Here is a 23,714-nt window from a genome sequence, read left to right on the forward strand (position 1 = left end):
GTATTTTAGTTTTCTCATATTGTTCTATGCTCATTTAGATCTAGTATTAGGGAGGATTTGTAGATATTTCCATTAGGAGATTCCTAATGGATTTTTTTTTTTAAATTTCTTGTGCGGGTTGTAGGAGAATTGATTGTTCAAAAATACAATCAGGAATGGTCTCTTTTTTAGGTCAACTGCTGTTCATTTTCTAGTTCATCTGCTCCATGATTCATTCAGCTGTCATCTAGCTTCAGACTTGTTCTTCTTGTCTTGTTTAATTACTAGTTTATTTAGAGCATGGATACCAAATGATTAGGAACAATTTTAATTTTACTCTGAGATCCTGAATTATTTGAAAGACCTAGTTTCTTGGAGATGGATAATTTTCTTTTTTGTTTTGTTTTGAATGAACGTTGACTGTATTTTAGTATTAAAAACAAAATATAAAAATCCCCAACCAGGCTACCCACAGATCAGGAGCTCAAAAAACATAAACGGGAGCTACTAAGAGTGAAAGTGGAGGAGGAAACAAAACATGAGTTAGAGAGGCTTCCCACATCTAGGGATCTCAAAATCCAAAAGATCAAAAACTTCAAAAGATTAAAAACCAAGACCGGCTGCCTATAAACTGGGACTCTAGTAAAAAAATAGTAACCGGCAAAAACCCAACCCATAGGTACCGGGATCCACGTACCAAGAAGTTGATTCTGCTCTGGTATCCCGATCTTGCGCCCTAGGGAATGGAATCTTGCTCCTCCAGGATTCTTGAAATTTTGGGATTGCAATCCTTCCTGTTATGGATCGAGGTCCTGGGTTACATGTGCTCCATATCTCTAGTATGTATTATAATGTAGCAGTATAGTATAGCAATGTGGTATAGAATTGTAGTGTATACTATATAATATAGTATGTGTTATGTAGTAGTATGTAGTAAGTTTAAATATAGTAGCATATAGTATAGCATAGTGGAATATATATGGCATAGCATTGTAGTGTGAACAATTGTTTCATGCGGGCTGGACCGCATTTGTACAATATGCGGTCCAGTGGTATAAAGCATCGATCTTAAAGATGGATGCAAATAGGTGATCCATCTGAAAACAATTGTAACTAATGGTCCAAATGTTTTTTTAATATAATTATTATTTCTAGTTTTCAAAATTTATTTCTTTTTTCATATTCATGATCTCCATGTTAAGGATTATATATTCTCTAAAAACTAGGATCAAATTATTTTAAAATATATGTTTATTGCCAAGCCTGCATTTGTATATGTGCGGTCTTGGCCGCATGCTAACCGCGTCCTTGTAGTATAGCGTAACCATATTGTTTATTATAGTAGTATATACTATACCGCTATACTCATTAACTGATATCTGCTCTTGAGAGTCTTAATTTTTAAACAGATGGAGCTCATTCCTGTATATGTTAATAGTGGATCGCGATTAAGTTTGCATTGAGCTCCTCCACATATAAAAATCAAGATCTGCAGATTTCAGGGTGTAGGGACTATAATCCCTACAATAAGGAGCTTTCTGTTTCTCACTATCCCCCGGTCCTGATCCCAATCTCAAATCTAATTCCATCCCAATCCTGATAACTAAGGCCTGACCTGCTTTGCATGCAATCTGTAAGGTCTACTAAGAAGAGGAGAAGATCGGGAGGTAGTAGCTGAGGGAGGAAGAGGTGAAGGAGAGCAGAACGGAGAGAGAAAAAATAGCAGGCAGTGGAAGAAAGGGCAACAGAGAGCAGAGAGAGAAAAGTGGAGGAAAGAGTGAAAGAGGGAGAGGTGAACGGAGAGAACGATAGGAAGAGAAGGGTAGGATGAAGGGAGGGATAGAGAAAAGGAGCCATCCTGCTGCCATTTGGAGAGACTGTAAGAGGAAAGAGTAGGAGAAATAAGAACTGTCATGGTATCGAGGGGGATGCTGATCGCTTCCTCACAACATCTTCTTTGGCCAACATATCAGCGACTGTATTGGCTTCCCTCGGCACATGGTGGAAAATGACATGAGTGTTCCTGAATAAGATGCGAATGTGGTCAAATAAATGAGCTTTCCTCCATGGGGATTGAGAGATTTTAGCAGCCCACTAGATGACATTCTTGGAGTCCCCCTCCACGAGACGGCCATCAATGCTAGGGTCGACAGGGAGGGTTGAGACCCTCCAAGATAGCAATAGACCTCTGCAGTAGAGTCCCTGTAATCTGGAAACCTAGAAAAACAGAGAAGTTCTCCTTCGTGGTTAGTCAATCTTCCCCCTAGCCCAAACGACCTGGATTTCCTAGGGAGAACCCATCAACGGATTTTTTCGGAGAAGGATAATACTTCTTGAGTAATTGAACATTGTTTTTCAACTCCTGTTTTTGTCAGGCAGACAAACTCTTTTTGGAAAAACCTTTTTCTTCTTAATAACGCAACTTGATGTATATGTTCATAGTTTTTTCTGATTTGCAGAAAGAAAATTAGGTTGTTTTTTTTTTTCCTTATCAAAAGTATATAAATGTTTGATGTTTGTTTTAATGGGAATTTCAGTTTCTTTATCTGATGGTTTTTTCCAATGATTTTCTTCATTAGGTTACATTGATGGAAAATCACTAACAGATACACATGGCCAAGATATTCAATGGAAATCCATGGAAATGGAAATACAGGCTCTACTTGAGAAATTGTTGGATGTTAATGATACAATGAGTCGATGTGCAGCTGCTACAGTCCCAAGTATTTCCATGGGGCAAAAGCTTACAAGACATAGAGATATTCTTCATGAATATACTCAGGTAAAATTTTTTTCTTGGCATCTTTCAATGCTGACAAATAAAATGTTTTGGGTTTGTATCATTTAAGAAACCCAACAGACCTCTACCATGTAATGCACGCTAAGTATAATGTCAATCGAAATGCGCAAATGTTTTCCACTATTTCTATTGCCTCTTTTAATCATCAATTTCGCGTTTTGTTTTAGGGATTTGCTACAATTACAATATTTAACTTGTATAATATTTTAAACTTGGTGATCCTATTAGCATGAGGACATTCAGTCATGCCTAACTCATAGACTCGAAATCCTTCATATTAGTGTGAGGAGCTTTAGTCATGCCTAACTCATAGACTCAAAATCCTTAACAATTTGATTGCAAGAGGAGGAGGCAGTAAAGGCTGTGTGCATCTCTTTGTATACTAAGTGAATATACTCACACAATTCATTTATTCACCTACGCCATCCATAATAATGTCATGCACATGATTAGCTTCCCCTTTGGCAGTTCTTGTTGTGGTGAAGTTAGCAATAGGGTTTGGCCATATCAATTAGGAGTAATAAAGTTTTTTTTCCTACCACTGCTTTCTAAGACATTTGTCACATAGCTGTTCATACTTTGTAGTGCCCATTGCCATTTCTGGACATGCAACATTAGCATGGTGATAGCTAACATGTGTTGAAATGCATGCCATCTTAAAATAGCAGATTTTGATTCTCTTTATAAGAAAGGGAAAAATTGCATTGGGTCTCTGTTATAGAAGGGGTAAACCTGGCAAGTAATGAGATTGTTCACATTGTGGCTCTTGAACAGGCCTCTTTCTGGGTGCAGGATTCCCTAATTGTTATTACAGCATTACTCGAGGCCTACCTAACCCTTGTATTGTTAGGGAACTATTAGGACCAAAAGAAATAACCTTACCCATCAAAAAAAAGATAAGGAAGGAAAAGAAGACTGTTCATACTGGATGGAACTGTTGGATTGTTAGAAAAAGGAGAAAGGATTGGTCACACTGAATGGAACTATTGGATGCTATGATCAGGGTTTTTGTGATACAGCATGCTATTTTGATTTTCAAATGTAGTGTAAAGCAATAGTACAGATGCTTTCATTTTCACTATCGAATGCTTGACCAGCAGTTTCTGGAATGGCTGATCTTACATTTTATTTCTGTTGCTAACCAGGAATTCAAACGTACGCAAGGAAATATAATGTTAATGTGGGAGCATGCCGAGCTCCTTAAATCAGTTCGTAATGATATAAATGAATATAAGGTCAGTTGTGAATTAAGGGAAACCTCTCTATTTTTGCGTTTTACTCATTATTTAGTATCTCTAGCTTGACTGGACAACTTAATTTTACATAGGCATCGACTACATTAAAATTAGCCCCGGGCCTTTTAAGAGAACGTGCTGCTATACATGGAAGTATAAACCAGGTAAAGTTGAGATATGAACTCCTGCCATTCATCCATGGTGGATAGGTTGCAAATTAACGAACATTGTATTGTATTTTGCCAGATAGAGGATGTAACCGATCAAGCAGAATCACTCAAAGGAGTATTGACAGCGCAGAGAAATGCATTTACAAGTATTCAAGGAAAAGTGAAGCAATTGAGTGATAGATTTCCAGTGATCCGTGGACTCCTAGGTCTTTCTCTGCTCCCAAGTGTTTCTTATATGACAGAAATGTGTATAAGTTTGTTTTGATTTTAACTGGTTCTATTATTTGCAGGAGCTATCAAGCGGAAGAGATCTAAGGACACACTTATTCTATCAGCTGTTATTGCCGGATGTACATTATTTCTTCTTATATATTGGTTGTCAAAGGAATAATTGAGGAGATTATTTCTATTTAAGTACTTGCTTCTTGCAACAGGTATGTCCTCTATACAGATTCTTACATTCTGATCTTGAGCTTAATTATTACATTAGTGATTTCATTTGGGAGTCTTTACTATTAGCAATCACGTAACCATTGCCAAAGGGTTGTTGGTTTTGGGAGAAGGCATGTACCCTACTTCAAGTTTCCTACAGCTAAGGCTTTTTCCTTCCCAGGCCTGGAGTTTAAAGGATCAGAAGAGTTTTTTTTGACTGGGTTGTTACTTTTAATGGCCCTGCTTCTTGAGCGTTTTCATTTTTATTCCACGTTAAAGTAGATATTTCATCTATTGACAGCCACCTATGATGGATGGAGGAAATCTAAAATAAAGATCTTCCATTTGCTTCTCACTGCCTCAAGTTGATTAAGCATTAAAGAAATCTTTTAAACTCTACCTCACCTATGTCGAGCATGTAACAAAGCAAGGATTATAAAAATGTTGTAACAGCCATTATATGTGGAAACAGTCCTTGGATGCTATATCAAGTAACGGGATCATTTTAAAAACCTTTGTGCTTGTTTAAATTACAGACACCACAACCTTTATATCAGTTATCGTCTGATGCCAAAACAGTATTTTAACTCTATTTGTGATTCTTGACAAGAGATTCACCAATCACCTAGAGATATAGACCTGTCAAAAGCAATCTTTATGTACTTTCTGTTGCATCCAAACTGCAAACTGAACTTGTCAATGTGCCAGTTTTCTCTTTCCTCTTGATTCTCCTCCCTCATGCCTCGGTTTACTTTTCCCGAATACATTGTTCCCCTGAAGAATTTCTTTTCAGGACTGTTCAGTGCTAGGAATCAAACCTAAGACATGCATTCCAAATGTGAATAACTAGCCACTTGATTCCCGAGAAAGAGCTGGGTCAGCTAGTTTGGTTTTTTGGGACAAACTTCAGAAGGTTTGAACCCCTTATTTCCCTCACCCAAACTAATATGTTTACCACTAAACTGATGCTTAACTGACCATTAAGATTGATTTTTAGTCTCATAGATTGTTTCATGTGAATCATACTCAGATGGAGAAACCCTCAAATGAATGATGTATTCTCCATGTATATGCCACTTGTACGACATTGGTCCTGGCATCTCCACAAATTTAGTTTCCAGGCTGATACAGGCACAAGTGAAGAAACAAGAATGATTAAACTGAAACTCAAAACCTGACATAAAACCTTCACCATTGTTTACTCATGATTACTAATAAATCCATTTATCTGTCTTTATTTTGCCTTGCTTTATGTAACGCTTGGGCCTACAGATCCTAAAGATTTCAATTTGATGGGACCCATTTCTCTATCATTTTGTATTAATTTATTTGTTTAAGATCAAAATTAAGAGAGGGGGGATCTCGGATTTTCCGCTGCTTGGATCCAGGTATAAACAAGATTGGCTGATTTAGTGAGCATTTTGATTTGTGCTGCGATCCATGTGAAACGCTCCAGCAAAAGCATTGATTACAAGGACATATTTCAAAAGACATTCTTTGGTTTCCACCAAAGTAGGTCTTATATGCAGTCACTATGCATTAGTTTAGCCTCCTAGGAAATCAAACCGGTGAGTCAAAAGAAGCTTGTCAATGAGAGGGAGTTTGTTTTGCATTCCTCGTTATTAGTGGGGGAACAACCTCCATACTCAGGTCCTTCCTCCTTTCCCTTTCCTTTTGATTCATAGGAGCCCTAGGGGGCTAGTGCTTGTGGGAGTCTTTAAGTTTTGTCAGCCATTTTCTGGTTCCCCTTTTCTACTTCTGGTAAGAGGAAGCAGTTGAGCATTTTTCTGCAGCAGTGGAACAAAGGTTGCGGCTCAGAAGTCCTGTTTAGTAGCTTTCTAATCCTTTGGTCACCATCAATAGTTTCTCTTTCCCCTTGTTTGAAATCATTGATATCTTAGTGAATGGTTTGAGGAGCAAAGTTGAAATATAAATGTTTGACATACGTAGACCAGCTCGTCAAAAGTGCTGTACAAACCATGTCACATATTCATATTATATTATGAGGCATACCCCGTGGGACACTTCGGAAAGGGAACCTCTTGGATTAAGACGCAAGATGGTGCTTTGGGATCCCCATTCCCATTTGATGCAGCGAGGAATTCATAGAATGAAATCAAAGAATTAAGAATTCAATTGAAATGGTGGAAACTTCCAAGCCAAGCTTCATAGTTCTCTGGTGAAACTGAGGCTCTCTAAACAAGTTATATCCAACCGTCATTCAAACCCTTACACCAACCCCTATCTATAGAGTAAACCTAACTTAGACTGCATGAAACCTAAGTCTATTATCTAATTGAATTAAATTGGACTCCAATGAAAATATAAAACGAAAATGACCAAACTACGTTTTATAGATAAAATAATAAGCCTTTGACGAAAAGAAAATAACAACCTTACTAATTTTCCAAACTACCCCCAGAAATCGTTTAAAAGAAAGAATTAGAAACCCTAAAAATAAACTCTTTAAGATTTTGAAAATTGCATATCTGAAATTTATTTTTTTCTGAAAAATATAGGGCAATCCTAGCCTGGATCACCGTAGGATTTAAGAAATGTAGTGCTATGTACCAGCGATGGAGCATAGAGGAGTGTGGGTTAGGCTGATTCCTAAAGGTGGCTTTCTTGGGTTAGTTAGGTGGCTTGTCACTTGGGAGATTCTACTCCCCACTGATTCTCTATCCTGAGGTGATACTAAGATGCTAGGAAGGTTGGGACAAGTTTAATTTGATGGGCCATTTGCTGTTGGTCCCTAAATTTTGTCGGTCCAACCGATCGAGGATTACTTTCTTAATAGGAGGAAAAAGGAAAAAGAAAAGACAAAGAAAGAAACTTGATTGAGGCTAATTATTGAAGCTTCGGTTCTCCTCAGATTACTAGTGGTCTTAACTAATCGCAAAGGGATCAAGGAGTGTCTTCCCCCTCCTGATCAGGTTGGGTTTACTCTGAACCACTTTGCTTAGTATCTATGACATCATTGTGTCCTGGCCTAAGAATCACTTCCTCTGTGATAGGATGATTTAGATTGATGACCTCGGTTCCCATTTTCCTACCACGGGGTGCAACTGGGAGAGTTGCCCCATGCTGTAGCACTTAGTTCCCTTTTGGCTCATGGGGAACGATAAACCTGTATCCATGTGTAGACCTAAGAGCAATATTATATATGTGTTTGTGTGTGTAATGTTTGTAGACCTAAGAGCAATATTAAGGTACATTGATTTAGTAGACCTAAGAGCAATACTAAGGATATGGCTCTTTAATTATTAAGATTTCATGTATTAATGTTTTAAACAAAATGTGTTATATATCTTTTTATAGCTCCTACAAAATTGATGTTTTTATTTTATATTATTTAAAAGTGTTTGAAAGTAATGACGTTTTTCATTTATTTATTTATTCACATAATTTTCATGATTAAATTTTGGTTTATAGCACACAATTTTTATGGATTTCGTAATTACATTTATGTCTTTCATCTCTTCAAAAACTAATTTAACATCTTCAAACATTATATGCATCGCACTTCAAAGCTTTCTCAAATCTATTTCTTGATCTTTTTAATTATTAAGATTTCGTAGAAATATTTTTTTAAACACAATGTCTATATTTATTTATTCTCTTAATTTTCATGATTAAATTTTGGTTTATACAACAATTTTTATGGATTTCGTAATTATATTTATGTCTTTCATCTCTTCAAAAACTAATTTAACATCTTCAAACATTTAATGCATCTCACTTCAAAGCTTTCTTAAATCTATTTCTTGATTTTTTTTTTAATTATTAAGATTTAATAGAAATATTTTTTTAAACACAATGTCTACGTACATATTTATATTTTTTACAATTGACAATTTTTTTTATATTTATTCAAGTGTGTTTTAAAGTAGTGATATTTTTCATTTGATTTTTTATTCTCTTAGTTTTCATTTCAAAATTTTGGATGATAGTACAAAATCTTTTATTGGATTTCGTGCTGACCTCTATGTCTTGCATTTCCTAAAAAAATAATTAAATATCATGTCAAGTAATGCATCTCACTTTAAATCTTCCTTAAATCTATTTCTTGCTTTTTAAATTTTTTGATTTCATAGATTATATTTTTTCAACTTAGACGTCTTACCTATCTATTGATATTTTCTACAATTGACGATTGTTTTATATTATTTAAATGTTTTGAAAGTAATGATATTTTTCATTTAATTTTTTTCTCTTAATTTTTATGTCAATATTTTGGATCATAGTACAAACTCTATTGGATTTCGTGCTTACCTTTTTGTCATGCATTTCTTGAAAAATTAATTAAATATAATATCAAGCATTTAATGCATCTCACATCAATTCTTCCTTAAATCAATTTCTTGATATTTAAATTATTAAGTTTCGATAGATTAAATTTTTCTAAACAAGATGTCTTATCTATCTATTTGTATTTTCTATAATTCTTGAATTTTTACTATTGTTTAAATGTGTTTGAAAGTAATGATATTTCTCATTTAATTTATTTTATTCTCTTAATTTTCATGTCAAAATTTGTGATTATAGTACAAAATCTTTTATTGGATTTCGTACTTAGATTTGTCTTTCAATTCATAAATAATTTATTTTGTATCATTTCTAGCATTTAATGCATCTCACTTCAAATCTTTCTTGAAGCTATTCCTTGATTTGTTTTTAATTGTTAACTTTTTGCAATAGTATATATTTTGATACAAATCACTCTTTAGTTTTGTATAAATCATGTCATTAGTAATAGAAAGTGTACTATTTGGGCTTCTTGCCTCACTTCTATCTTGTGTTCGTACTTTTATTTTTAAAGGGTGTGGTTTTTGTAAAGTTGAGGCCTTAAACAAGATATATATATATATATATATATATATATATATATATATATATATATATATATATATATATATATATATATATATATATATATATATATATATATATAAAGGGCAATGCTTTCATGCAAAGGTTGCATAGTAATATGATTCAACAATCTTCAAAAACTATGTTATGGCCATTTGTTTGATCCAAATTTTGATATATACACTCTTTTCATTCTAATGAACAATCATAAAAGAGAAAACCTCAAAACACAACCTAGAAAGCATTTCCTAGCCCAATTAATATACTTCGTTCATTTTGGTGAGATGCTTAGATCTAGGTCTTAGAAGGATTTTTTCATTTCCAATTTTTTTGGATGGTTTTATTATCATTAGATGAACAATGTTAAAAAAGAAAAAAATGATTTTGAGTTTATAAAGGTCAAGATCTTGAAATTCACCAAATGAGTGGTCTAGATTCGTTTTTGGAGGGGACTCATTTTGAACATATTTAGGGTTCAAATTGAAGTTTTTTTTTTTTGGAGGGGATTGATTGTTGAGATAAAGAGAGTGTGTCCAAAATTTTGGGTCATACAAATACTGCAAACATGGTTTTTTAGAAGTGTTGTTGCATTATACTATGATACAAGCGTTGCTTTAGATCATTGCTTATATATATATATATATATATATATATATATATATATATATATATAAGGAAAAGATGAGATTATCCCACTAGCTTATATGAACATATGAGCTCAACGTCCCAAAATGATTCTAGGCCAATCTGACAATCATGGATGTTCGGTAGTGTTTGAATTTTAGTTTTTTTTTAAAAAAATCCAAATCACTTGAACTTTTAGTCGTGTGTTCATCAAACAATAGGTGAATCTTTGAAAAATATCAAAAAAATATTTTACATGAAACAAATTGACAAAAATACCCCCGAAAAGTTTCGGGGGGTATTTTGATCATTTTTTTTTTGCGAATAATTTTTTTTTATATTTTTATTAGGCGCCTTGATGAGAAGAACACACACCTAAAATTTCAAGTGATTTAGATTTGTAGAAAAATAAATAAAATTCAATCACTACCAGACATCTGTGATCGTCAGATCGGCCCAGATTCAATCTAGGCCGTTGGGCTCATATATTCATATGAGTTAGTGGGCTAATCCCATCTTTTTCCTATATATATATATATATATATATATATATATATATATATATATATATATATATATATATATATATATATATATATATATATATATATATATATATAGGAAAAGTTTATATAGAGCCTAGGCTCTAAACAATCAAATTGGAGCCTACTTCAAAACATTCATTAGAATATGTCGTTTTGATGCTTGAATATCCACAAATTAATAACCTCGACAAAAAGATGCATGGACATGAGAAAAAACTGAATTTCAAGTTTTGGAAATAGGGCATCTTGTAACGCATCTTTCGACCGTCAATTTTTAAGATTTTCAAGTTTTCATAGATCTGATTGATCTACACTATGTTTTAAGCTTTAAATTTATAACTAAAGATGAAAGCTTTCCGACATTGAAACCGTATTTCTCTACACTATTTGAAGGTGGGCTCAAATTTGATTGTTTAGAGCCTCGGCTATATACAAACCGCACCCTATATATATATATATATATATATATATATATATATATATATATATGGAAAACTCTTTCCAATGCCTATAGGCGAAAATGAACAGTGATTTCACTTATCTTCATCACCATCCCAACTTCATCGCATGGTCACAGTTATCCGGTGGTGTTTCAATTCTCATTTTTTTTTTACAAATCCAAATTACTTGAAATTTGGATCATGTGTACATTTTAGTGAGGCGCACATAATAAACATATGAAAAAAATAATTCGTAAAATGTAAATTGATCAAAATACCTCATCAATTACGGGGGTATTTTGGTCAATTTATATTTTATGAATTATTTTTTTCATATTTTAATTAAGTGCGCCTCACTTAGATGTACACACGCTCCAAATTTCAGATCGTTTCGATTAGTATAAAAAATGAAAATTGAATCACTACCTGACAATTGTGACCGTGTGATGAAGTTTAGATGGTGATGAGGGTATGCGAAATCACTGTTCATTTTCGCCTATAGAAGTTGGTAGTATCTTCCTATATATATATATATGAAAAGTCTTCCCAACGCCTACAGGCGAAATGAGCAGTGATTTCACCTATGTTCATCACCGTCCAAGGTTCATCGCACGGTCACGATTGTCGAGTAGTGTTTCAATTTTCTTTTTTTTTTTATAAATCAGAATGATCTAAAATTTGGAGTGTGTGTACCTCTTAGTGAGGCACACCTAATAAAAATATAAAAAAAATATTTCGAAAAAATAAATAGACCAAAATACCCTTGTAAATTTTCAGGGGTATTTTGGTCAATTTATTTCATATCAAATATTTTTTTGATTTTTTTTGTAGATTCACCTATTTTTGATAAACACGCGCTCCAAATTTCAGATCATTTCGAGTTTTAGAAAAAAATAAAAAATGAAACACTACCGGACAATCGTGATCGTGCGATGAACTTTGGACGGTGATGAGGTTAAGTGAAATCATTGTTCATTTTCGCCTATTGGAGTTTTGTAGTATCTTCCATATATATATATATGGAAGAGACTATGCAACACCTATGGGAGAAAATGAACAGTGCTTTCGAATGGTGAGGATTAAAGACTGCCACGGACCTAGCATGCTTGTGGTGGTCAAACCGTCATGGACATAGGAAGTCCGTGGTGGTAAAAAAACACGTAAAACCGCCACGGACCACACATCGTCTATTGCAGCTGCTTTCAATAAACCGTCAGAGATATAGCATGTCCGTAGCGGGGCAAAACACTGTAGCAATTAGCTTATAGGCGTTTTTAAGACTTTTCATATATATATATATATATATATATATATATATATATATATATATATATATATATATATATATATATATATATATATATATATATATATATATATAGAGGGAGTGATTTCATACTACGGTTGTATAGTAATATAATGAAAACAACCTTAAAAAACCATGTTAGGGCCATTGGTTTGATCCAAATTTAAAATACGTACTCATTTCATTCTAATGAACATACACAAAAAAGAAAAATTTGAAAACATAACCTAGAAAGTGGTTTTTTAGCCCAATTAACATAGGTCGTCCATTTTGGTGAGATGCTTAGATCTTGGCCTTAGAAGGATCTTTTTTCTTTCCAAATTTTTAGATAATTTTGTTATCGTTCGATTAACAACCTTAAATAAGAAAAAAAGGATTTTGAATTCATAAAGGTTTAGATCTTAAAATTCACCAAATGGACGGTCTAGACCCATTGTTGGAGAGGACTCATTTTGACCATGTATAGGGTACAAATTAATTGTTTTTTTTGTTTCAGATTGATTATTGAGATGAAGAAAATGTGTGTGCAAAATTTTCATCATACAAATACCACAAACATGGTTTTCTAGAAGTGTGGTTTTATTATATTATAATGAAATGGTGACAGTATATATATAATGAAATGTGCCTGTCAGCCTATGGGTTGAAATGTGCCTGTCAGCCTATGGGTTTTATTATATTATAATGAAATGGTGACAGTATATATATAATGAAATGTGCCTGTCAGCCTATGGTGACAGTATATATTATAATGAAATGCCTGACAGTATATATTATAATGAAATGTGCCTGTCAGCCTATGGGTTGACTGTTGTAGTGTTAGCCAATAGCCTAGATTGAATCTGGGCCGATTTGATGGTCACAACATCATTTCATATTTCATATTTCATTTTCTTTTTACAAATCCAAATCACTTGAAAATTTAGGCGTACATTCTTCTCATCAAGGCACACTTAAGTCGCATAATATAAATTGACCAAAATACCTTCCAAAGGAGTGGATTCTGTATGCCCACCAGTTGACCGCTACAGTAAACACTATGACCCAGATTGAATCTAAACCGATCTGACGGTCACGACATCTTTTCATGTTTAAATTTTAATTTTTTTTCTAAAAATCCAAATCACTTGAAATTATAGGCGTATATTCTTCTCATCAAGGCAAACCTAATAAAAATATAAAAAAATAATCTGCAAAAAAAATTTGACAAAAATACCCCCGAAACTTTATAGGGTTATTTTGGTAAATTATTTTCATGTAAAATATATTTTTTATATTTTTCAAAGATTTACATATTTTTTATGTAATCCAAATTTCAGATTAATCCAATTTGTTGAAAAAAAATTAAAATTCAAACACTATCAGACGTTCGGGATCGTTAGATCGGCTCAGATTCAATCTGGGTCGTTGGTGTTTACTGTAGCAGTACGCCTTTGGGCTGACTGCTATAGCGTCAGCCAATGGCCCAGATTGAATTTTGGCCGATTTGATGGTCACTACGTTATTTCGTATTTTATTTTTCATGTTTTTTTCTACAAATCCAAATCACTTGAAAATTTAGGCATACATTCTACTCATCAAGGTACACCTAATAAAAATATAAAAAAATAATTCGCATAATATAAATTGACCAAATATCCCTAAAAAGTTTCGGGGATATTTTGGTCAATTTATATTTTTCTAATTACTTTTTAATATTTTATTAGATTCTAATATTTTTTAAGAATAGATGCTCAAAATTTCAAGTGATTTGGATTTGTATATAAAAAATGAAAATTCAAATACGAAATAAAGATCTGACCATTGGATTGGGCTTAAATTCAATTTGGGCCGTTGGCTGACAAGATCTTTTCCCCATATATATATATATATATATATATGGGAGTGGTTTGTATAGAGTTTAGGCTCTGAAAAATCAAATTAGAGCCTAGCTTCAAATTGTTTCGAGATATGTGGTTTCAATACTGGAAATCTATGTGATGGCCTTAAAATGTATTTTCATCTTTATTTATAAAGTTTAAAGCTTAAAAAATAGTGTAGATCGATAGATCTATGAGAACTTGAAAATCTTGAAAATTGATGGTCCAAAACTATATTACAAAATAAATAATTTTTAGAACTTGAAATCCATTTTTCTCTTGTGTCCATGCATCTTGATGTCGAGATGATCAATTTGAGGAAATTTGGGTATCAAAACAACCTCTTCTAGTTAAAATTTTGAGGAAGGCTCTTATTTGATTGTTTAGAGCCTTTAGCTCTATGTAAACTTTTCCCTATATACATATATATATATATATATATATATATATATATATATATATATATATATATATATATATATATATAGAAAACACTACGCAACGCTTATGGGCGAAAATGAACCGTGATTTCGCCTATGCTCATCACTGTTCAAAGTTCATCGCACGGTCACAGTTGTCCGGTGGTACTTCAATTTTCATTTATTTTCTACAAATCGGAATGATCTGGGTATTTTGATCAATTTTTATTTTGCGAAATATGTTTTTTATATTTTTATTAGGTCCACCTCACTAAGATGTATACACTCCAAATTTCAAATAATTTCGATTTATAAAAAAAAAATAAAAATTGAAACACTACTTGACAATCGTGACTGTGCGATGAACTTTGGACGGTGATGAGCATAGGCGAAATCACTATTTATTTTTCGCCTATAGGCGTTGGGAAGACTTTTCCTATATATATATATATATATGTAATATTTGGGGTGCTCCCCCTGTTCTCCTATATACATGTAAATTATATATACAAGATCGCTCTTAGGTCGCTCCTTGACCAACGCTCCCAAGCGCTTCAAGGGTAGGGAGCTTTAACTAAGTGCTGGTCCTAGGCTGCCGGACCCGTTCCTGCTCTCAACAACTGTGCTTTAAACAGAGACTATTTTAATAGAATATAAATGAATGGTTCATAAATAGTCAAAAATAAATCTAATTTCATCTTGTTATAAGATTCTTTTTTTCTTTTTTCCGAAGTGATGATCATCATGGTCCAGATTATCGACCTGTTAAATTTCAGATCCAAAAGCTATTAGTAACATGGATTTTGAAAGGAGGCACACTTTTGAATTGGGTGTGTTAGTTGAGACATCCAAACCTCGTCCTTGATATATTCATATCGTGGGGTTTAATGTAAGTAACCTCCTCTTCACAAAAACAGGTGATTTTGAACTGTTCATTATCCATTTTACTCAGAATGGTGTGTAACAGACTCCGAAGAGTTGGGATAAGACTCTAACGATGATGATGAAATAATCTATTGGGATTTCTCTCTATGATAATTCACATGCATGAGACTTTTTGCTGATCACATTGTTATTCCCTCTATGGTCCTCTTTTTGGATTACAAGTTATAATTTTGGTGAAATATCTGAATTATTATCTTTCTCTTGGGAGACATCCGATAGATATTATATTATATATAGTACAAATATTATTAATAGTATATATATGATATGAGTAATGATCCTATGAGACCCTCTCACGTTCATGTGAGTAGAACCCCAAATGATCACCATCAAATTTTGCACAGATCTAAAAAAGCTAAGTCCCATACCCATGTTATAACTTTTCTAGAGATCTATGCCAAATTTGATAGTGATCTTTTGGGGTCCTATTCACATGGGTGTGGGAGGGTCTCATAGTATTATTTCTCATATGATATATAACATATAATATAAATATATGTTAATAATATATATTAACATCCTCAAAAAAAATATCTGAATTATTATCCTGCTCCAGCATTTCGCTAAGTGATCAGTCAGGATGCGCAAGCTTGTGGTCCACCGCTCCAGTAAATTTTATGCAATTAGGGGACAGACCCTGCAATTGTATGTGCTGATCTGTGGGTGCACATGTAGAGGGCATATGCTTTGAATACTAAAATTGTCTCTTCTAACAGGATGAGGAATCTGCCGCCAGGCTTCCAGTTATTCCAAGATATTTTTATTGTGAACTGGCTTCAACTGCTGAAATCTGGATGGTATTTTAGTTCCTGATGGATGCGGTAGTTATTTTATTCTCTGTATATTACTTTTTAGACTTCTTTCTGTTATGGAGCATATAACTACCCAAGGAAGTTTATCTGTATATCCTGTGCTTGGGCATTTTATTTTGTGTGTCAAGAGCGCTAGTCCATTAGGAGGTTTCAGTAACTATGTTTCTATTGTTGCAAACGCTTCCTGTTAAATCGGATTTTGCAACTGCCATTCCAACCCTATTTGTTCCCTTCGATGTATAGCTGATGCACTCATTGTTATCATGTCTAGAATAACCTTTCTAGGTACCAACGGACGTGAAAAAGGAGCACACATATTCTGCACATGTTTTGGGGGCTTCTGAGGTATCGGAGAAAAGGCTCGACTTTACCAAGTCCCTTTGGTTTTCTCGTTCTTATGGGCTGCAACTTTTGCCCATGGCTCAGCTGAATGGCTCAGCTGAATGAACAGGAACTGATTGGGGTAGGCTTTCCCTACTTAACAGTAAGAGTAAAATTCGTTTCTAGTTCAAATTATACTTGGATTTTAGTCCATTCCTCACTTTGAAACTAGGTTTAAATACTAAGCTCAAGCTCGGGACTTGGCCCCTGCCCAACTGAGTAACTCGGGCAAATCTGAGTGGACTTGCATGAGTAGTTTACGGCCTTAAAAAAGTAAAAACGAAAATAAAACCGAAAATTTCAATAAAAAAAAAGAAAAAAAGACAGCATTTGGGTTGGGGCGGAGAAGAGAGAGAGAGCATTTGGCCATTTGGGAACAGGGAGAAAGAACTTTCTTGGATACAGAAATGAAAATAGAGGGGCAGATTTCGGCTTCCCTGTTAGAGGAAGAGGGAGAATAAGAGACTATTAAGAAAAGAAAAGAAAAAGAAAAAGAAAAAGAAACCCAAAGAGAAGAAACTCTTTGAGGGCGTGTTTGTTTTTCTGAAAAAATTCTTTCAGAAAGAAATCTTTTTAATTTTCCAAAAAGTTATGCATTTGACACATTTCCATGTAAAAGTCTAGAAAGTAATCTTCCATTAAAGTTCGCATTCATTTGTTAAAACATGAAAGATTAAGTTTTAAAGGGAGGGGATGGTAGGAACTTAATTTTTCATAATGTTTTTGTCGATCACTATTCACTATACATAATATAAAGGAAAAATATTTTTATAGATCTCATTTTCAACTTTCATTTCTCCATTGACCTAAGCTTGTAAAACCTATCTTACTACATAGAAATTCATTTTATTATATCTCTTAATCTCTTAAATATATTTTATTCATTTTTTACTAATTTTTTTGGCTCAAACAAATTTAGAAAAAACATTGTTTTCTAAACCTCTCATCTCTTAATATGATTCCTTTCTCTCTCCCCTATCAACCTCCCAAACCCCTCTCTCACTCAACCCCCCAAAATTTATTGCATTTTTCGGCAAACCTCCGGCTACTTTCAGCCATCGCCGGCTCATTTCCCGGCGACCATAGGAACCCTGCCCCTCTTTCTTTGACCTAGAATGGGAGGAAGGCTTTGGCTGGAATGCTCATTTTTCTGGCAATTTCTAGCCAAAATTCTGGCCATTCAGGCTTTTAAGGGAAAAACTCGGGGAAGGGGCAAATTCCGGCGAATTCCGGTATTATTTATGACATGACGAGGAGGCTGGTTTTTTTGTTTCTTCTCATTGATGTAAAGCCAAAAGATGGCTTTGTGAGCTATGAAGAGCTTGAGGGTTGGAACGTGTTGAGCCTCCTCCACTCACTGTTGATGAGCCTGCCTTGTTTGCGCACGACAACCACAATACCCAACCTGAGAACTGGAAGGCCCATTGGCTCGAGGGACCCCATAGCCTTGAGCACCACCTTGAGAAGAAGCATCAGATTTCCAAAACCCCGCATTCCCATTCAAATCACCATATCCACTTCCCATATAGCCTCCACCACCTTGCTTACCACTAGCTACACCACTTGCACTTCCTCCCGAAACACCAATCCACCCCCACGACCACCAACAGCAGCGTAGCTTGCTGCCCCACCATACGCCCCATCACCCCGCTATAACCACCATACCCACCATAGCCTGGCTTCCACCATTGTTGAGCTGGAAAGAAATGGGTTGCGGAAAGAGAGAGGAAGAACAGTCTAGAGGGAGAAATACGTGAGGAGATAGAGTTAAAAAAAAGATATCTTTTTTAATTTGTTTGGGTTAAAAGTTGGAATAAAAATAGATAACATTATTTAAGGGGTTTAGAAAATAGGTTTTGAAATTTTGGATTTAGGAAGAAATGAAAAGTGAAAAGGGGGATTATGGAGATATTTTCCCTAATATAAATACATAATATTAGAATTATTAATATTATATAGTATTATATTTTATAATATTATATTTTAGAATATTGTATTATATTATATTATATTATATAATATATTATATAAAAAACGTGTACCCATAACTTTTTTAACATTCCAGCAAGTTATCAAACACAATATCTAAAATTTATTTAAACATTCCAATGCAAAACATTCATCTTTTTAAAAGATTTGAAAACATTGAACATTTTAGAAGATATCTTTTAGAAAAACAAACGTGCCTAAGGGATAATTTTGTGTGAATGTTCTTTCACTATTGGGATACTGATCTTGCTTAAATGGTCCCTCACTCTCCTCAACTTCACCAGTTTTATCCAGTGTGTAAATGTATGGTTCCCTGAAAAATCTTCTCTAGCCATCTTTTAGGGGCCTTTTGGATACTTGGAAATGTATTTTCAAAAATGTTTTTATGTGGAGATGAGACATTTCTAGTGACTGGATCAAAATTTTTTGATAGAAAAGTATTTATGCTAGAAACTATTTTTCTCATTTCAAGCCAAAAATAAAGAAATTTGTACCATTGCCCTTACCCTCAATAATTGATGTCCAGCCAGATTTCATTGGTTCGTAGATGCCCACGTTATAAAATCAACTAATTTCACCAAAACACCCCAACAAATTAGAGAGAGAAACTATCTAACATTTTAAATTTTAGAGATGAAGTATCTTAAAATTTTAAAGAGAAATTATATCTAATTTTAGAGAGAGAATTTACTTAACAATTTTTAAAGAGAAACTATCTCAAATTTTTTTATAGAGAAACTATTTCAAATTAATTTTTAGAGAGAAAATATCGTACAATTTTAGAGAGCCAAACTTTTTCAAATTTTAGAGGGAGAAGTACCTAAAAAGTTTTAAAGAGAGAAATTATCTCAAAATTTTTAGAGATGGAAAATATCTCAAATTTTAAGTTTTACATAGAAACTATCAAGAGAGAAAGTACCTGCAAATTTTATAGAGAGAAACTATCTCTAAATTTCTAGAGAGAGACACTATCTCAAATTTTAAGTTTTAGAGAGAGAATATCTTAGAATTTTAGAGGGAGACACTATTAAATTTTAAAAGAGAAAAGCTACTTAAATATTTATAGAGAGAGAAACTATCTCAAAATTTTTAGATAGAGAAACTATCCTATATTTTAAGTTTTAGATAAAGTATCTTAAAATTTTAGAGAGAGAAACTATATCAAATTTTAAAGAGAGAAAGTACCTGAAAGTTTTAGATAGAGAAACTATCTTAAAATTTTTAGATAGAGAAACTATCTCAAATTTTAAGTTTTAGAGAATATTTTAAAATTTTAGAGAGAGAAACTACTTGAAAATTTGTAAAGAAATTATTTCAAAATTTTTAGAGAGAGAAACTATCTCAAATTTAATAAAAAATGACATTATAATTAATAATATATTTTAAAAGAAATAGATTTGTTCAGATAATCTTTTTCCATGGATCCTAACGGCTGCTTAGTTGAAGGAAAATCGTTTCATGCGGGCTAGACGACATTTCTACATATGGTCCAGAGTGTGTACAACGTCCATCTTAAAGATGGATGGAAGTAGTGTTCCATTTGAAACCGATAGAAACAAACGGTCTAAAGTCGAAATGTTTTTTTACTAGAATTGTTATTTCTAAGAGTATTATTGAATAGACAAAGTTCAAAAAAAAATATTTTTGAACTTCATGATTCACTTTAAGCTATCCAATTTGACATCTAATGAGTGAGAATAACTGTGATTTTCATGTACGAAACATAAGTGACGTCTTTATAGACAATCCTTTTTTTTATTGAGGGGGGGAGGGGGGTACGTTTGATAGCTATTACAATCACCCGATTTGTACCTATTATTATTGTTCCTAATTAAACCCACCAGCATTGATCAAATATGGCCAAAATCTTGATTGGTTCACCTAAGGGCCTTCCACCCAAATTTCAGTTTTAAAAACCGGTGCGGTTGGTGTAGGGCCGAGGCTCTAAACAATCAAAATATAGCACACATTGAAATAGTGTTGAGAAATATAGTTTCAATACTATAAATCTTTGTGATAGCCTTAAAATATATGTTCATCCCTAGTTATAAAATTTAAAGCTTCAAAAATAGTGTAAATCGGGTATATCTGTGAAAACTTAAAAATCTTGAAAATTGGCGGTCAAAAAATGCATTATAAGATGCACTATTTTTAAAACTAGACATCCATTGTTTTCTCACGTCCATACATCTTGACGCCGATATGATCAATTTGAGGATATTTCTAGTGAAATTTTTGATGTGCGCCCTAATTTGATTATTTAGAGCCTCGCACTCATAAACGTTTTCCACATTGGTGAAAGCATTAGGCTACATGTATTTAGTCTTTGAATGTGTCGAAAGAAGAAAAATGTGAAGGAATCTCCATTAGAGGAGAGAGGGAAAGTCTCTTGTTCACTAATGTGGACGGGAAGGGTGCGTTCAGATTAAAAATGACCTCGAACATAAAAGAGTTTGGTATTTTATTTATCTTTTTTATTTAAAATTATATTTACCTAGAATTTGGGTTTAGATGTAAAAAAAAATAATAAAAAATATTTTTAATAAAGACGTTGGTCAAAATACCTTAAATTGTTTTAGTGATATTTTCGTCAACTTTATTGTTCAATTTTTTTATTAATATTTATTTTACAAATTGTATAAAAATAACTGCACTATTTAATATTTTAAATAAAAATAAAATATTAACTATAAAACTTTTTTTGTGCCATTTGACATACTAGGTTAAACCGTTGCATGGTGCTTGTGCACTCTTCAAGTTTTCACATTACTCCTATAGTCATAAGGAGTCCTGCGAATATTTTATGAGAGACCAAACAACATCTTGGGGTTATCTCTCGTCTGTGATTTTTTTGGGTAAATTATCTTGGGGACTCTCAAGATATCGGCATCACATATTGAAATTACGATGTTAGTCGAGATGATATTCACTGGGTGGCGAGCTTGGGATTGAGCATGAGGGCGGAAGGTGGTTTGCTCAATATTTATTTGAAGAATTGTTTGGTGCGTCCAAGCCCATACCTATTATCATGCGGGCTTGGAGATCTATACTATGTTAGTAAATATTCATGGAATATGGATAATATCAAACTTGATATCAGAGAGGCGTGTCATGAGGCTGGTGATCACAGAGCTTGGATTTTTTATCCTTTCATCTTTTAGAAAGAGAAAAAAACTGTACGCCTTTTTCCTTCTTGTATACATCCTCTGACTTTCTATTTTATAGGGAGAAGAATGGGTAACCGTTGTATTTGTCCAACGGGTCTTTAAGAACAATGGGGATTCCTTGATCTCAGGGATATCCAATGTTCATATGGACGTTGGACCACATTACCGTTAGATATATTGGATTCCCACAATACTGGCTAAGACATGTAACACCTCATAGGCATACGTGTCAACAGTCTTCAAGAACCCTATTAAGAATATACATGGATGTGCTTGTTGCTTCTTCCCAAAAAGTCTTGGGCAGATTAATATGAGCCATCATGGATCTTGTTATTTATGAGAGGGTTCTATTACTCATTTCAATTATTCCATTTTGTTGTGACGTATAAGGCATAGTGATATGTCCTTTAATACTATATTCTTGGCAATAAGTATTGAAAGCTTCGGATGTATATTCATGCCCCCTATCAGTTTTAAAAACTTTAATGTTCCTACTCAATTGGTTTTCTACTTTCTTTTTATATATTTTAAATTTTTCTAAAGCTTCTGATTTATGGTGGATTAGATAAATATGTCAAAATCTAGAAAATCATTAATAAAAGTGATGAAGTATGACATCCCTCTATGAGTTCTAATATTGAGGGGCCCACAAATGCTTGAGTGGACTACATTCAATAACTCGTTAGCTCTCTCCTATTTATTGAATGATTTCCTAGTTATTTTTCTAGACAAGCAGTGCTGACAGGTTGGAAATTCGACATTATTTAGATTTGGAATAAGACATTTCTTTATTAATCTATTTATTTGGTCTTTTCCTATGTGGCCAAGCCTAACATGCCAAATATGCATCAACAACTATTACACAATCAACATAACCAGAATAAGTTGAAATGTTATTATTAGCTTTCTCATTTACATGAAGAAGGAACAAGTTGTGGTCATCAACCAAGTGTCCCCAAGCATGAATTTGTCCACGCTTTCTGATTGATACTTTCAATGATGGGAAGTGGACTTCAAAACCCTTTCTAATGAGTTAGAGGATAGATGCAATATTTCGTCTCATAAAAGAGACAAAATATGCATCTGTTAATACAAGGTCGATTGTCCCTACATACAACCTACAAGTTCCTACACCTAATACATCAGAATAAGTCTTGTTTCCCATGTAAATGCGTTTCTCCCCATCTTTTATTTCTTTGAAGTCCTCAAAGAGGCCTTTTGAGCTTGTGATATGCCGATTAGCACCTGAGTCTACCCACCATCCTTTGATGTTGTGGTCTACTATAAAGCAATCAGAAACCACATAAACAATTTCATGCCTCTTGCTTCCATTTTCGCTATTATTTGGATTTTACGGGTTTCTATTATGTGGGCAGCAGTTCTTGAAGTGACCTAGCTGACCACATAAGAAACATTTTAGTGGTCTTAGTTTAGATTCTTGGTTGTAGGACTCAGTTCCTTTGTTTTTGAACCTATTATTCCTTTTATTAAACTTCACTTGAAATTTCTGGTTTTTAGATTTGGATTGGCTAGATTTGTGAGGTCCTTGAGCAAACATGAGTTCACTCCTTTTATCTTTGTTCATGTACTCTTGCTTTAAGGCTAGTTGCATAAGTAGATATCTTAAAGTAAGAGATTTTGCATTCAACCTAAGTGTAATTTTTACCATCCTCTATGAAGGTGGAAGGCTATTTAAGATTGTGGGAACTTGCATGCGCTCACAGACTTCATTCGCAGCATTG

At 33.6% G+C, this 23,714-nt stretch overlaps 1 protein-coding gene across 6 annotated transcripts in view; it reads left to right on the forward strand.

The window, feature by feature from the left end:
• The window catches only part of LOC18425695 (Golgi SNAP receptor complex member 1-2), a 35,784-nt gene that overhangs the window by 692 nt on the left and 11,378 nt on the right, over window positions 1-23,714 (forward strand). For 2 of the 6 annotated variants that reach the window (XM_006830227.4, XM_088848211.1), the window contains exons 2-7: window positions 2,559-2,761; window positions 3,925-4,014; window positions 4,107-4,178; window positions 4,261-4,390; window positions 4,475-4,618; window positions 16,180-16,655. In XM_006830227.4, the coding sequence (XP_006830290.1) occupies window positions 2,559-2,761; window positions 3,925-4,014; window positions 4,107-4,178; window positions 4,261-4,390; window positions 4,475-4,575 (596 nt within the window). In that variant the 3' untranslated portion in view covers window positions 4,576-4,618; window positions 16,180-16,655. Of the gene's footprint in view, window positions 1-2,558; window positions 2,762-3,924; window positions 4,015-4,106; window positions 4,179-4,260; window positions 4,391-4,474; window positions 4,619-16,179; window positions 16,656-16,706; window positions 16,999-23,714 lie in introns of those variants that run through there. The other 4 variants (XM_011631090.3, XM_088848212.1, XM_020662169.2 and 1 more) reach the window with 3 other exon arrangements.

Source organism: Amborella trichopoda, chromosome 9, assembly GCF_054954075.1.
Source record: "Amborella trichopoda isolate Santa Cruz 75 chromosome 9, AtrichopodaSantaCruz75HAP2 v2.0, whole genome shotgun sequence".
Taxonomy (NCBI): Eukaryota; Viridiplantae; Streptophyta; class Magnoliopsida; order Amborellales; family Amborellaceae; genus Amborella; species Amborella trichopoda.